The 16,732-nt window shown below is 32.4% G+C and overlaps 1 protein-coding gene across 4 annotated transcripts in view; it reads left to right on the top strand.

The window, feature by feature from the left end:
- Positions 1-16,732, top strand: part of Rfx3 (regulatory factor X3) — a 264,034-nt gene that overhangs the window by 185,611 nt on the left and 61,691 nt on the right. For all 4 annotated transcript variants that reach the window (XR_002025914.2, XM_010640114.2, XM_010640117.2 and 1 more), the window contains exons 5-7: positions 857-931; positions 7,504-7,685; positions 12,891-13,010. Coding sequence is in view for 3 of the 4 variants with exons in the window: in XM_010640114.2 (XP_010638416.1) it covers positions 857-931; positions 7,504-7,685; positions 12,891-13,010 (377 nt within the window). In the remaining variant the exon portion in view is untranslated. The remainder of the gene's footprint in view (positions 1-856; positions 932-7,503; positions 7,686-12,890; positions 13,011-16,732) is intronic.

The raw sequence follows: 16,732 nt of genomic DNA on the forward strand, positions 1-16,732 counted from the left end.
AGAATATTTATTACCTGATTTTGTTGTTGTTGCTGTTGTTTTTTAACAGAATGTGCAGTAGTACTAGGGGCTGAAAGATAGATATCTTTAAGTATGAGATTATCAAGAGCATCTCACATTCTTCATTGGCACCTTCTTCTTAAGTAAGGTTCTATGACTACTCATGGTATGCTAAAACCACACAGAAGAAAACTGTTTCTGTAGTTGCCCCTTTTCTTTGTTGGCTCTGGATTATTTTCTCTTCTTCGTTCCATTTCTGCTGTCATTTCTAACATCTCTGCCTCACCACCACATCCTAAAATGTAATTGCCATAGTTCGGTCTGAACGTTCATATCCACTTCCAAATTTTAATACAAGATTAAGAGAGGGATGTATAGACCTAATATCTTTTAAATGTTAAAGGATTTTTACATTTGCATTAAAATACTAATGCATATTGCACTCAGAATCTGTTGTATGATTTTTCTTTCATGACAATATGGAAAAATATTAAATACTCTAGGTGGAAGACTAGAGAGTGATTACTAACCCACATCTTGAGCTATGAAAATCAAGAATGTTTTCTCATAACTAGAAAAATCTACCGGGGTTCCTTCTCCTCAGGTCTCCATACTGATTATAATTACAGAATGTTCCAAAAGGTTTACTTTTGTGATTGGACTTATTATTAATGTGCATATTTTTATTTGATTCTTCAGGAATGGGAGGGAGGGGGAAGACCCATTCAGTGATAGCTATTCTTTAGCCACCATTGACAAAGACGTTGAATTTTAAAGAATCTATCAAAAATTCTCTGGTTAGCTTTTTATTACTATCTTGTCTTGAGCCCTTTTTTTTAATGACATCTATTATCAGATTGAAATGGCGATTGAGACGCTGCAAAAGTCTGACGGTCTGTCCACTCACAGAAGCTCTCTTCTCAACAGCCATGTAAGTTGCCTCTTCTTCGTGTAAACTAATCTCTTGCTTGTTCTGCATGTGTTGCTTGCCTCTAAATGCTTGTTTTATTTATTTATTTTGCTTCTTAACTTTCCTGTCTTAGACCCTCTGAATCATTTAATGCCTATTTTGTACAGTGGAATATCTCAAAAATAAAGCCCCTAGTGTACTGCTTTGCTAGATTTTTATACGGTGAGAATGCATATTAAAGCCTTTTAAAAGTAATCTATTTGTAAAAAAATAATGGTGATTTTAAATATTTAAAAAGTTTCCAGTATATTTATTTAGTATAAAGAAAATTCTTATAACTTATATGCTTACTTGTTTGAGACATGACAATAGCCGTGTCTACTTGTATGAGTAGTAAAAGATTCTTTTAATGTATAGATTATTAATGCCAAATCCAGAACAAACTACTTGAAAATGATTTAAACCTTTTTAACCATTTAAACAATTATATAACATGGACAGGAAACAGCAGCATAAATGAGGTCAGGTCTAAAAATTAAAGAGAAATGAAAAATGGACCAGGGAAAAGATGAGGTGGTAGGCTGTCCATAAATTGTTAATAGTTTAGATAAAACAGAATTACTGTAACTATTTCTTGAAGCTTTCATGGTTACAGATGCAGCGTCACTGTGACACCGGTAAGTGTAAGAAAGTTTATGACAGCTTTGTGAAATTATAAACATTTAAATAATTTTTAAAATTTGGGGAACCAAGGAAAATGCTGATTGAAATTACCTTAAGATGACTATTAAATATATGAGAAAAAGTAAATAGGTGTGTTGTTTAAATCTGTTGTAGGTATAGTTTTGCTAAATTAATGCCACTGAGGTATTCCTTTTTCTTCTCAACTTGACAGTGTGTTCTTAAATTGAAGGATAGTGTTATGATTTCTTAATTCTTCTCCCCTTTTTATCCCTGCACAGTTTAAAACTGCATTTCCCAAATATTTCTTCAATAAATTTAAAACTTTTAATTCACAGCAAATGTTTCTTCTATGAGTATTAAATATTTGTACTTCTTTTTTTGTCATACTGGGGCTTGAAACCAGGACCTTGTGTATGCAAGGCTAGTGCTCTACCACTGAGCTAAATATCCAGCATTTGGATTTTTAAGCATTTAAGTTTTAAATTCCAAAACAATACTACCTTCTTATGTCCTAACATACTTGTTTTTACATTTGATCTTAGCCAAAAGGCTGAGAAGGGATTACACATTTGTTTTTAGGTGGAGTATTTTGCTGGGGATTTAGATCAGTAGTGCCACTGCCTGCCTGGAAAATGCAGGGTCCCGAGTTCAATCCCTTGTCCCGTTTCTTTTTCAAGGGAAAGTTTCCTGATAAATACAGGATATACAACTAGAGAATACCTCTAATTTTAATGAAAATTGTAGATATAGAATTTATAATAACAGAATATATTTTTGCCTTTCCTTTTGAAATAACCTAAAACTAATTTTTTCCTCTGACAATTTGTATTCAGTATGTCATTCTTTTACATATTTATTTCATAAGTGTATCACTGCTGTGTTGGCATAACTGGTTGTACTAAAAGGCTAATTTTAATTTACTATTTACTGTTAGGCTCTGTCTGTGTGGGGAGGGAGTGATAAGTAACTGCTGTTCCTTTAATAATGTTACTCACTTTTAGTCAGAAATATGCAGGGATATAAGAAAATCAATCCCCCCAATCCCTAAAGTTTCCAGTTACTCTTTTTCAGCTTTCAAACTTGCAAGTTATACTTGACATTTAATTGACTTTTTACTTTTATTTAAAATATACAGTATATTACTTATGTGACATGTTTAATTTTATCTTCACTATTCTTATGAACAATAATGCAGCCAATAAGAACATATGTTTTGTGTTCTTTTATTTGTTGATTTTTTTTCTTTGTTGGCTCAGATTAAATTATACATAATTTGCATATTTCTTATACTATAGAGTACTCCACCTATAACTAAGTGTAATTATACTGCATACAGTACTTTATTTTATTAAGAATATTAACACAGTGGAAATTATTTCAACACTAGCATCTCGTACACAGTCACTAAATATTTATTGAGAAGTAGAATTTCCAAGAGACTAAAAAATTTTATTTTATATCTACCTATGGATCCCGGTGTTTAAAACAGGGCTAGTACCTTGTAGCCACTCAGTAAAATTTGCTAAGTGAATAAATCTAAGAAACAATAGAAGTGGATAGACTTTATCTTACTTTCATTGTTCTGAGATGCTTTTGTTAGTCACATTTATGTTTACTTGGCAACTCATAGGTGCATTGAATTGTTTTCTTTGTTTTCAAGTATTCTACCGTAGGTGTTTGTGTGAACATCATACTAATTGAGAATATATAGTTACTCTAACATTTCCCCACATGCAGCCTTCACCTGAAGCATAGACTTTATTTTTCTCCAAACAATCTAATCTTTTAAAAAGTTGTAGATATGAGTGACATCATTCATCTCCTTATATTTTAGAATGGTACTTTTAATTTGGCTTTACAGAATTCTATTATAATAGCTTTTTATTTAAAAGTTTCTCTGCCTAAATAGAATTTCTAATTTTCATCGCTGCACACAAGTTTCTTTTATACCCTTTCTGTGTTGTAATCAGTTTAAATTGACATTTAATGGTTATAGTGTGTTTCATTTGGGAGAGTTTCAATTGTAAATTTAAAATCAGAAATGTTGTTAATTAGTTGTTCCCAAGTTTCACATAATGTTTTTTAAATTCCACTTAAAGTATGAAAATCTCTAGGCATTTGTTTTATATGTTTTTCATAATCTAGCAAGTTATTGCTTCATGACTTTGCTGGTTTTAGCTACTGAAATATAGTCAGCTCAAAGGAAAACCCTGTTTTCTTTATGTTCTCCCTTTACTCTTCTGTGTTATAAATTATTACAGAAAAAAGCCTGAAAAACTGCATATCATCAGTGAACTGAACTTAAAATGAATCGTAATGGGCAACAATCCATTTGAGAAAAAATGCCAAATATTACATTTAGATGTTGATTGGGCAATGCAGTATTGGTTTATTTTTCTTTGTCAGTCATTATTTCCCTTTGGGATAAATAGAAGCTATTCATCTGCTTTAATATATCCTGATTAGTATATATTAAATGCAGAAGTTGAAAGATACAATTATCTTTTTTTCTATCCTTGGTTAAATATATTTTAGTTCATAGGTAGAATAATCAGGATTTAAATATAAAGATTATAAGTTTAAATGGTATTTTTTGGGCCATTAAAACCATGAATGTGAGCATTTTATATGACATTTCATAAATAGTAATAGAAATAGCAGCAGTTTAGTTTTAATTTACTAAATATTAAAGGTGTTGAGTTATAATACCCAAATACATTTTAAGGACAAAACCACAGAAAAAAATGTATTTTATAACAAGCCTTAACTTTTTTGGAGTCAGCATGTAGAGCATATGCTTTTAGATTACCTTTAAACTAACACAGAAATTTAACTGCCACGTTTCTCTAATAATAAAAACAATACTTCCTATTACTGTGTATTGGATGCAGTATCTGGTATATAATTTCATCACTGCATCACATCCTGAAGGTTAAATACTGGCATATAGAGTGCAGATTATACTCTGCAGATGTATCTTAAAGTTTTATCTGGTAGATTTTAAATCAGTTTCTACCTATAGAGTTTCTAGGAGATAAACCCCTGCTTAGTGTAGTCCTTGGCAGGCTTCCTGGTTGGATCCCAGAATGTTAACAGAACCACTTTATTCTTTCAGGGCCTTGCCTCCACTTGACCTCCTTCTGCTCTTTCAAAGTGCACTCCAAGCAAGGAATACAGTTCTTCCCCCCATAAATACAGAATGGAGAACAATAAAATGTGATTTTGCCACTGTCAAAATTATAGTTGTGGAAATACCTGTCCATGGGAAAGTTTTCAAACCAATTACTTTAGATCTGTTTTATTATTTGTATACTTTGGGTTGTAAAAAAATTGATGGTATTTCTTTTCTAGAAAAATACCCTTTACACTAAGATTTCCTCTATAGACATCATCTATTGTCATTAGTAAAGGAAAGAATACTGATTTTTTTCACCCCTATCTTTAATCACACTATTGTACCTTTAACAGTGTTATTTTATGAGAATTCATAAATCTACATACAAGCATATCTTTAGTATTTTTAACTTAACATTTATTGTGTATTGCATGCTTGTGGATATGGGAACTTCATTAGTTCAGTTGCAAAACATTACTGTTTTTCAAAAAATATTTACATGTTTTATATATTTGCCTTTTTAGGGCTTTCTTAGTGTTTGTTATAAGTCTTGATATTAAGGGTCTATATTTCTTTCTTCAATGTATTAGGAATACCAGTAGAAGGCAGTTACCCCTTCCTTCACCTGATATATGTACATAAAACTAGAGCCATTCATTACTTTTATGCAGTGCGGCTCACTAGAGCTACGGAAATACCACTCAAGTGTTTTCAAATCCTAGTAATTTTCCTGAAGCACATGGGTGAAATAGATAATAAGGTTTGTGTTGCTGCTTATTGAGTAGTCTCCCACAGTTGTGTTCATAATCAACAAACTCTGAAACAAAAGCAAAGTCACTGATGTAGGCAGAATACTGCTTTGAGGCTCAATAATATTGTAATTTCCTAATCAGTTTACCTCCTATCTTTTACATTAAATGAACATGTATAATAAACCTATTCTGTGTATCATTAGAATACTCAGAAATCATGTTTGAGTACTCCTAGGAAAGCTTACTGACAATAAAATTCATATGATAATTCATTTGAAAATTATTTTGACTTATAGTAGGCTTCTTGTTATAAAAATTAAAGTTTAGCTTATGCAGTCTTTGAAGAATTTTATAGTGGAGAGTTGTCTATGTTGGAGAGCTAATGTGTACATCTAAATGTATATATTCATATGCATATGTGTTTCACAAAGAGGGATTGAAGTCTTCCTGAGCAGAACATTAATTTTATTTATTAAAGTGCTTTGTTCTGTCTGTGGATTTGGTGGCTATAATTTTCAAGCCAACAATTAGAATGGGTTTAATGTCATAGGTTTAATTACTTAAGCATCATATAGGAGTATTTGAAATTATAACAGATCTGGAAAATTCAGTTGACATAGTTATAAGCAATACTGAAAATATTTTCATTAAAATTTGAAATTTGAGGGTCTAAGTTTGAGTTCACATTTCAAAATATGTAAGTGAAATGGAAAAATGTTTTTATTTACTTAAAAATTGTCATGTTTTTAGCATTTGACTCTGAATACCCAGAGTATAAGTGAGCTCATGCTTACCTTTGCATCATTGGGTACCTACTAATCATTGCTTGCTGATACTAGTTGGTACTCAGTAATTGAATTCTTTTTACTCCTATAATTTATATTTCACTAAAATGGCACATTAACATTCGCTCTTTACCATATCTACATATGTCGTGGAAGTTTTGTTGAGACAAGTAATATGAACTACTTGCTGTTTTTGTAGAATTAACTCTTGGTCTACAATCCAGAGAGATTAGGAAGCTTGAATTTGAAAGCAGGCTGAAGCATTAAGATAATTTATAACCTTTAAGACACTCATTTCAGTCTATTTCACTTCTCCTTTTGTAAATAAGTAAATGAACAAATGAATTTAATTTTGCTCATGTTGAGGTATAATAATATATACCTAGACTGAATTTTCCAAAAATTATTTGTACGTGTTGTACATTAAAGAATATTTTATTAGAAAATACATACAGGACAACATAAAACTTTGTGATAAAACTTTGCTTTACTATCACTGGATGAAGTTCAAGTGGCTATAAAAAGGATTCCTTATTCTTATGTGTAAATTCTTTGCCAGTATCTAGTGAGTTTCTTCCTTCTTGGAGAGAACTGACTGAATTTTGTCCTTTATATTTGTAGAATTTTTCCTAGTAGACAGTACTGTTATTGTTTTACCTAGTTACAATTTGCAATAAGTTAGAATTTTGTACAAGTTAATAGAACCTTAATATAAAACTTCGTACAACTCGCAAGTTCAAGGACCCGAGTTCAACCCCTGGTACCAAAATAAACAAACAAACAAACAGTGGCTGAAACGTGTCTCTAAAAAAAAAAAAGAACTCCTACGAAACAGTACTTATTGTAATGAACCAACATGAAAGAGGTGTTAGACACCATGCTGCCAGCTTTGGTAACATGTTTTGTTCACAAAAATTATAAATTATATTTATGACCAGTTAACTAGATTATTTGAGTTCCCTGAGGAAATGTTTGTCCAGAATAACAGTCAGTGCAGGGAAAATTGTGTCTCTGTAGATGCTTGAATATTTGGGGGAAAAAATGGTTATTAAGATCATTAGTATTGCTCAGCTATTTGTAATGTTTGTGAAGAGTTTTCAAAGCCAGATTACACTGGCCTCTGAATTATAGCAATTTACTTTATCATAAGAGTTAATGAAGAAATTCTAAATAGTTCTTATGTTGTATTTGCAGTGACTTATAGAAACTTTGACACATTGTCTGATTTCTGTGTTTATTTTGTCTTATTTGTACTAGCTCCAGTGGCTACTGGACAATTATGAGACAGCAGAAGGAGTGAGCCTTCCCAGAAGCACTCTATACAACCACTACCTTCGACACTGTCAGGAACACAAACTGGACCCAGTCAATGCTGCTTCTTTTGGAAAATTAATAAGGTCAATTTTTATGGGGTTACGAACCAGGAGATTGGGCACTAGGTTAGTACTGAAAATGTGATCATCAGCCAATCCCACCTTTTCAAATTAGAGCAATTTGGTATATTGTTTAAGTAGAATATTTAATTACAGATAATAAGAAATACAATAGAGAATGAGCTCAATTTATAAAATTCAGAGGAAAAAGAGTCACTATTCAATGAATACTACCAGGCCAGAGTGATATGCTGTCCTGAAGCATTAACTGAGCAAAGTTGAGAAGAATCAATTCTCAGATTACATAGAAATTAACAGACCAACCCGCTAATGCCAGATTTGTTTGTGGTTGTTTTTTTATTTGTTTTTGTCATACTGGGGCTTGAAACCAGGCCCTCATACACGCTCTACATGTGGTACTTTCAAAGGGCTAAAGGTGTAGGGAAAGTGGGAAGGGTAGAGGAAAGGTAGTAAGGGAAAGGAGAAAATGAAAAAATGAAAATAAAATGTTTGTAAATGGAGAGGGGAGGAGGGGGTGAAGGGAGGGGAGGGACAAGGGGAAAAAATGAGATGCAAGACCTGTCATGTAAAGGTGCAAGATCCCTATGATGAATGTAACTGTACCGTATACCTAAAATGTACCAATAAACTCAATGAGGAAGAAAAAGGGTTAGCACCTGTCACTGTATTCTTTTTTGAAAATAACCGTATTAAAGCTGATATAGTGACATAGTAAATGAAAAACTATAGCTCTTGATAGTTATAAAATTATTTAATGTTCTTTGTAATTTATTTGAATAGAGGAAAAAATTAAAACAGATTTTTATTTTATATAGCTGAGATCAACTAATCATTTGATAAACTTGCAAAATATGGGTACTTAATGGCATCAGTGATGATATCATCCAGTGTCCTGTTTTACCTCGTATTAGTGTTTTATTTATTTGTTGTTTCTGTTCTTAGTTATGAGACTATCCATCTTGGAAATAAATACACAATGGTACCTCTGTTCATGAACTTAATTTTTTCCATGATTCTGATCTCAAACTGAATTGGTAGCAAACCAAGTCAAATTCAGTGTTAGGTTCAGTGTTGCATTTATGGGGAAATTTGATTTGGTTTGCAACCAGAATTGTAGAAAGAATGAAGTTTGTAAACTGAGGTACTACTGTATCCTATACTCATTACATAAAAACAAGTAGTACGAGGAAGGAGCTTCCAGTTTCTCTCTTCTTTCTTTGGAAATAAACTTGTCTTTGCTAAATATGTGTGTGTGTGTGTGTGTGTGTGTGTGTGTGTTTGTGTGTGTGTGTGCATATATATATATGTATGCTAAAAAGAATACATCAAGCTGTGTAGTTTCATTTTTATCTCCATAATTTATACATATTGAATACAAATTTTTCATGCAGACGGGCATGGATACTTTTAACTTTGTAAATCTTACACAAGTAATGTAAAAAGTGTTAAAGATACTATACTGTATAATACTAGGTGATATACCTTTAATTAGTTAAAAATCACAACTTCAGTGTATTTTAGTAAAGAATTTTTGATCTTAGTAAAATAAACAGTACCTTAGTAATTAACTTCATCATATGTTTTTACTGAAAATTGTAGTGTTCCCAGGCAGATTGTCTCATTCATCTCAAGGCTCATGGACAATACCCCTATGAAAAAAGTCTAATTAACAAGAGAAAAACATATCAGTTTATTTCATGTAAATTTTATATGACATGGAGCCTTCAGAAATAAAGACCCAAAGAAACAGGGAAACTGTGTTTTATTCTAAGCCTGATAAAGAAGTGGTTCTTCTGGAGAGACATGATTGGCCAAAATGCATATGATTAAATTTTTAACAAGTGGAGATAGATGACTCCGTAAGGCCCATTTGTTTAAATTTGTCTCTGTGTCCTCAGAGATAAGGATGTTCCTTTCACCAGGTGTAGGGAAGACCCCTCTAGAATGAAAGTCCTGTGACCTATTTTCAAGAAAAAGCCAGCCCTCTTCAGGGGAAAAGGGGTGAGAATAATGTTTTTCTACTTTCTGTGGCTTGCTTGTGTTATTTTCTCAAATGCCAGAGCCCCATATTTTTGGATAATGTGTCCTGAATCCTTTCTTATGACAGTTTTATGAGATTTACAAGGCCTGTATGTACTAAAATTGTGAATTATTCCTTCATTTTGCATTTTTAGTGATTATACAACTTTCAGATTGCTGGAAGTTCAGTTCTCTCATAAATATATTTTCTTCTATCTATACTTCAAAAGATAGTATATTTAAAACTGTGTAGTGTGATTGTCTATTCAAACTAAAGGAACTGGCTTTCATTCCCTTGAAAGCATGTATCTCCAGTATTTCCTTTTTCCAAAACCAGGAAAATCATTATTTGGGGGTACTAACCTACTACCTCTTAGCTGGTAGCTCAGTAGTGACACATACAGTGCCAATATTTTGAAACTCTTGGCTTTATTCAACATTCTCACAGCTGAATTGTGCTGCTTTTGTTACTGAAAAGGATTTCAATGAGTCATGTTTTGAGGCTCCATTCAAACCTTGAAACACATCTTTAAAATAGAAAGGGACAAAATTGGGGTTGTTTGGCTTTGTGAATGAGTAGAATCCATATTCTGTAAGTACATCTTACAATATTGCAGCCTTTGATTTTTGATGGCCCCTCCCAACAATTATGTCCCCTGCTTCTCTTGCAGTTGTACGATAATGTTTTCAACTGCCCATGAAAGCAAAGCGTAGTAGACTAAAGAGAAAGTAAGTACTATGAGGTGGAGATGGGTGTTTAAACAAATGAGGTATTATGAAGATTGAAGAACTCTAAAGAGAAAAACTGACAACAATAGGTGTGCAACACCAGCGTCTTTCTACCATGAAAACTAGCATTTACTTTGTACTTTTAGTCCACAGCATGAAAGGATAATCAGTACAAATCGTGAGGCAAGCTAAATCAGATACTTTTTTTTTTCCTTTGGTACTGGGGATCAAACTCAGGACCTTGTGCTTGTGAGGCAGGCCGCAGAACCACTGAGCTAAATCCCCGGCCCTCAGATGCCTTTTTTAAAAAGTGAACTATATCCAGAAATAGCATCACTAAAATTATCTGGTGAAATTATTTAAACCAGACTATACCTTTCTAATGTTTTTGGACCTAAATGAACAAAAAGTAAATAAAACAAATGCTTACAAATAAAAGCAAATACAATATGTACTTTTTTATTTTTTATTTATTTTTTTCTTTCATTGAGTTTATTGGTACATTTTAGGTATACAGTACAGTTACATTCCTCATTGGGATCTTGTACCTTTACATGATAGGTTTTGGTTCTCATTTTTCCCCTTATCTCTGCCCTCCCTTCACCCTCTCTTCCCCTCCCCATTTACAAACACTTTACTTCTATTGTTTCATTTTCTCATATATTTTTCCCTTATAAGGAAGAATATGTACTTTTTGATGGATCCTATCTCTAAATGAAATTTGAGCAAAAATTTCATAGGTTTGCTTCTTTTCCTGCCATTCTCAGTGGCCTGAAAAGAGCTACTTCTCCCAACCTTGCTAATCTGTAAGAAGTGAAAACAATCTAGACATTCCATTTACTTAGGGTCTCACCAGAGAAACAGCATTTCACACTGTAGTGTTTTCCACGACTAAAGAGTCTTGTTCCAATCTGTCCCTTTCCTCTGTCCAGTATGTACGTGAGAACACTACAAACTATGATTGTGGTATTTTTTGCTATGTTCCTGAGTAGATTTTAGAAACCAGATCTAATCTCTGCAGATGGAGGGCCTTTCTGTGTAGATGTTAAGCATTGATTTCTGCTTTATTTTGCTGAAAGCCCTATATTTTTAAAAACTAGCAATATTATTTATGAGATTATAATGTCTCTTCAAGTACATTGGTTTAATCTAATGTGTGCTTATTAAACTTAGAAGTACAATTCTGATCTGTTTTTATAAAAATATTTAATCAGTACTTCCCTTTTTGTAAATGACCAAAAAAATTGGAACACTGATGTCTTACTATATATAGACTTGTGAAAAACTATTTTCCTTTTTCAAGAATTTATATATTAAAATGTTATTTTTGTAAGAATTTCTAAATTCTATTCAAAGCAATACTTGTCTTTTCTAATAGCAAACATGGTCTTTCTCATGAATGTGGGGAAATTGTGATATTTTTATTCCAGATGGAAATTTGCCATGTTCATAGAGAAATTTCCCTGTTGTGACATATCTAATTCAGCCTGTAAAACTGATACAAATCTGTAAAAGCAGAGACTAATATGTGTTTCAAGATCACTAAAATTTCTTCCTATTTAGGTTGCAGAATATTAAAGATAGTGGTACCTCATTCACGAACTTAATTCTTTCCAAGATTCTGATGATTGTAATTCTTGGAAAAAATTCTGCCACTAGAATCATGGAAACAATTAACTTCATGATCCAAGGTACCACTGTATTACACTTTGCTACAATATCCTAATAACACTAAAGTTATCTTATTTCATCACCCTGAGCAAAGAAAAAATGTGTAGCATATGTGTAGCACTGCAGAACTAAGGTTTTCTTTAATATAGCCACTTGCTAATAAATTTAGCTTTAGTGTACAACCCTTTATACTGTTATTGAATTATTTTTAACTAAAAATGTTTTTTCCACTATTACCTCTTCTCAAATTTAAAATATAAATTTGAAAGTAAATTTTATTTGAGTAGAACAAATGGACTGTTTCACTAATATTTAAGTGAAGGTGTATAAGAAAATATTTATCTTAAGGTCTTGAGCTGATTGAGAATCTTATTTTGCTTCTTTAGATGTTGTCCTTATAAAAACAGGTATGTTCATAATATGAAATAAGAAGAAAATGTCCAAAGGGGAATGGGAAGTGGGAGGAGTAGAGGAAAGAAGAGAAAGGAATAAAAATGAGAAAAAGAAAGAACAGACATAAAGTCTTTGTAAATAGGGAGGTGTAGAGGGATTGAAGAGAAAGCAGGGGAATGGGAAAAATAAAAACCAAGATATATCATGTAAAGGTACAAATTCCCAATGGTGAATGTCATATTGTACACCTAAATTGTACCAATAAACTTAATAAAAGAAATGGGTATGCACAAAAGATAAATCATAAATACATAACATTAATATGCCATTTTTATTGTTTTTTAAAAATGTTTTCCAAAGTTAAATGGACATCTTTTGTGATTAATATTGGTTTGACTGACTCTTTATGTTTCCAATATTTGTTGTTCTTTTATGAAGAGGAAACTCCAAGTACCATTACTATGGGATTCGTGTCAAGCCAGATTCCCCTCTTAATCGTCTGCAGGAAGACATGCAGTATATGGCTATGAGACAACAACCCATGCAACAGAAGCAAAGGTATACTTTGGAGTTATCATTGATAAGTCTAAGCTATGTATTTTTAAGTTGCTTTTTGAACAACTAGCACAAATACCTAAGTGTGCAAGAATGTTGCTAATGTTTACACAGTTTCACTATTGATATTTCTTTGATCTTATTTAGATTTTAATTGATACTGTTTTTCAAAAATTTCAAAGCTACTGATTCTTTCACTCATTTGGCCCCTTTTAAGTTAAGTGTGACATCCCAAACCAGTCAGACAGGGCAGTGAAATACAAAACATAAACAACAAACCTAGCAAATCTATTGGAGAAAGTTGTTTTAGAATTCATGAGCTTTTGACTTGCTGTTCTGCACATTCTTCAGATCATTCTTTTTGACCAATATGAATTCTTATGGAATGTCTGGGACTTCCTCCATTTTTTTTAAAATCAAACTTTCATAAACATAAAATTTCAGAAGATAAGAGATCTCAAGCCTTTATGAATGAATGCATGGATGGATGGATGGATGGATGGATGGATAGATGGATGGATAGATGGATGATAGAATCATATAACTTACAACAGAAAAGTAGCTCAGTCTAGTGTGGTCTCACAACCTTAGGGCAATCAAAGCATTAGCATCCCTGTTTTTCAGATGGATACCAAGAGATTAAGTGATTTTCACAAGCCCATTATACTGTTGCTAGTCAAGGGCCTTCTAGGTCCATGTGACAATTTAGAGTAAATAAAACAAAAAAGCTTGTCCTTCCTTACCAGCATAGTTCAGCCATGCCATCTAGTTGTGATTTTTTTTTTCTTTTCAGCTGAACATGTGGAATTAGGAGAAAGCCTTCTTACACTCTACTCCATGCTTCTGAAGTGATTTAGTTGATTTGGTCAAATCTCCCATCCACTTTGTTTTTGTCAAAAGTGTTAACTGTAAGACACTACTGCAGAAAGAATATTGCACACAATAGTCCTTTATTTAGTCAGCAAACACTGACTGTCAACTGTGTGAGAGGAATGCAGAGATAAGACCCCTTCTGGTACCTTTGTGGAGTTAAAAACATTAGAAGGAAAGGTATATGAGGAATTGAGAAAAAGAAATACATTCTGAGATGTGCTAAAATACAGCTTTGATCAAGGAAGTATAGAACACAGTAGTTTTCAACAAACTCTTGGAAAGGGAGGATTGGAAAACTTCATAGAGAAAGTGCTATTTGTTTTGTTTTTTGTTTTTTGTTTTTTTATAGTGGGGTCAAACTCAGGACCTTGTGCTCATGCAACACCACTGAGCTACATCCCCAGCCTGAGAAAGTGCTATTTGGGTAGGAACTAGCAGGAATCAGATAAAGAACAGTATTTAGGCAGAGGGAGAATGCAAACAAAAGCACCTGGGAGTAAAGTCCCTGATGCCTTTGGTAAATGTTCCATGATTTTGTGAGGATGGTTACTATAGAAGGAAAATTGAGGAGAAGCTTTAGTAGTTTAGTGGGAGATGCAATTTAAAAAGCAGCTTGGATCATATATTAAGGAATTTAGTTTTATATGAAGCTAATAAAATTGTTCTTTGCCTAGAACATAGCTTTGAAGCTATTTAAGGCTTTGAAGCAAAACAAAGACATTTGTTGTTTTCCAGAGAAATTAACTTTTGATTTGGGGCAAGACATATTTATTGGGAAGTGACTGGTGCTAAGAACAGTTAAATGGTTTTAACACAGTCATAATTTCCAGTGTATGTGTTCCAGCCTAGCGACTCAGTTGGAAATTGGCTATTATAGAAAAATATCTTAAAGGTTTGACATATTTATTTCTTTATTTATTTTGTACTGGGGATCCCTGGCTGGCATTTTAAATTTACAGATTCTTTTGTCTTTTTTGGAATTGCTGATTCTTATTTTTGATATATTCTCATTGAAACATATTAATAAGGGCTGTTAAAAAAAATAAAGTCAGTTATAGAGTAGTACCTTATGTGATGGAGATGTATGACTGGTAATAAACTATGCCTGTCTTGAGTTCTGACTCTTTCTCTCCATTTGACTGTGGCAACCCTATAGCTTTTACTTTCTGGTATAATTTCTGCCTTGTGCACAGCAGCACTACTCAGTGGAGATGATGGCAAAGTCATGAAAAAGAAAAAATTGCTTCAAATATAACATGTACTAAAGTATAACATGTACTTAATTATGAACAAAAACTTCATAAATTGTACTTTAGACAGCTGAAGACTATTTCTTCCTGTGATTTAACTATATAACTATAAGCTTTCATGGAAAAGAAAGTTTTGAATGGACACTTTATGAACTATCTAATTAGGTAAGCAAGAGCTAGGATCTTTTCTGGTCTTGTATAAAACAGATTCCAGAACTATAAAGATTAAAAAGCAATGAAAACCCCTTCATCTTCCATGTAATAGTAATTGCTTTTGGAAACAGACACAGTATAAATGTATTTATGAAAAGATAAAATTCTCAGTAATATTAATAAATTCTACCAACTTTAGTGTCTCATAGAATTTTTTTTCTTATGAAATAAGGATATTAGAGGGCCAGGGATTTAGCTCAGTGGTTCCAGCGCCTGCCTCACAAATGCAAGGACCCGAGTTCAATCCCCGGTACCAAAAAAAAAAAAAAAAAAAAAAAAAAAAAAAAGAATATTAGAGAACCAAAGGACTAAAATGTCTTTCAAGTATTTTTTTCTTTATGATATACACTTTGAATTATGGACAGTTGCTCTTAGGGTGGTGTCTTGATTAACGATTGCAGTGTTCCTATTGTCTACGGCACAGGCTTCAGTGGCCTTTCTGAAAGTCTGTTCACCGACCATATCAGTAGGCCCTGAAGCTAGTTACCCCATTCTTTAGAAGCACTTGGACTACAGAGAAAGAATTTCTCACCATAAGTCTGGATGTAAGGGAAAAGTCTCTATATATAATATATATATAGAGAGAGAAATTTCTTTGTTTGTTTGTTTTTGTTTTTGTACCAGGGATTGATTGAGCTTGGGTCCTTGCACTTGTGAGGCAGGCAGTGGAAACACTAAGCTAAATCCCTGGCCCAAAAGTTAGATATATTTTTGAAAGTGTTAGAAAAAAGAACATTATATTATTTCTTTTGTGACTTAAAAAACTCAAATTAGTCTCCTAACAATTTAAAGTTTACATAAGAAGAGACTTCTTTGATTTTTTAAAAATGTAAGTGACTTATGAACGGCTTAAACTATTTTCTAGTAGGTGCTACAGTATTATTTAACATTTCGGAATGTTCAAATTATTTAAATACCTCCAGGATTATTTAAAGCATCTATGTATACACATCTTCCATAGTGTAAATTTACATGTTTCACATGTTCATATAATTAAACAATTTAACTACATGGAATGATTATTTATTTTGTCAATTAAATTAAAGGTTTGGTGCTCAACTTAATAGTTTTTCTAGTAAATTTGGAATTGTAATTTATAGGGACAGTGATGATTATTATTTTATATAGCTTTACAATATCTTGAGTTCCTTCACGTAAGTAATTTCATTTGAGGATTTGATAGGGTGTGTACCCTATAAGTGGAAATTTCTGCTTATCTGCAAATCAGAATCCCTTCATTACCACCATATGTTACATAGACATGAATATAGAAATAAATAAATGGAAAGAGCTTCTGATTGAAAAGCATTTTCATAGAGCCCATAGTTTCACATACTTTTGAAAGGTTAAATCTATCTTTTTTTTTTTTTTTTTTTTTTTTTTTTTTTA

This window comes from Fukomys damarensis, unplaced genomic scaffold (assembly GCF_012274545.1).
Source record: "Fukomys damarensis isolate Sample0158 unplaced genomic scaffold, DMR_v1.0_HiC HiC_scaffold_31, whole genome shotgun sequence".
Taxonomy (NCBI): Eukaryota; Metazoa; Chordata; class Mammalia; order Rodentia; family Bathyergidae; genus Fukomys; species Fukomys damarensis.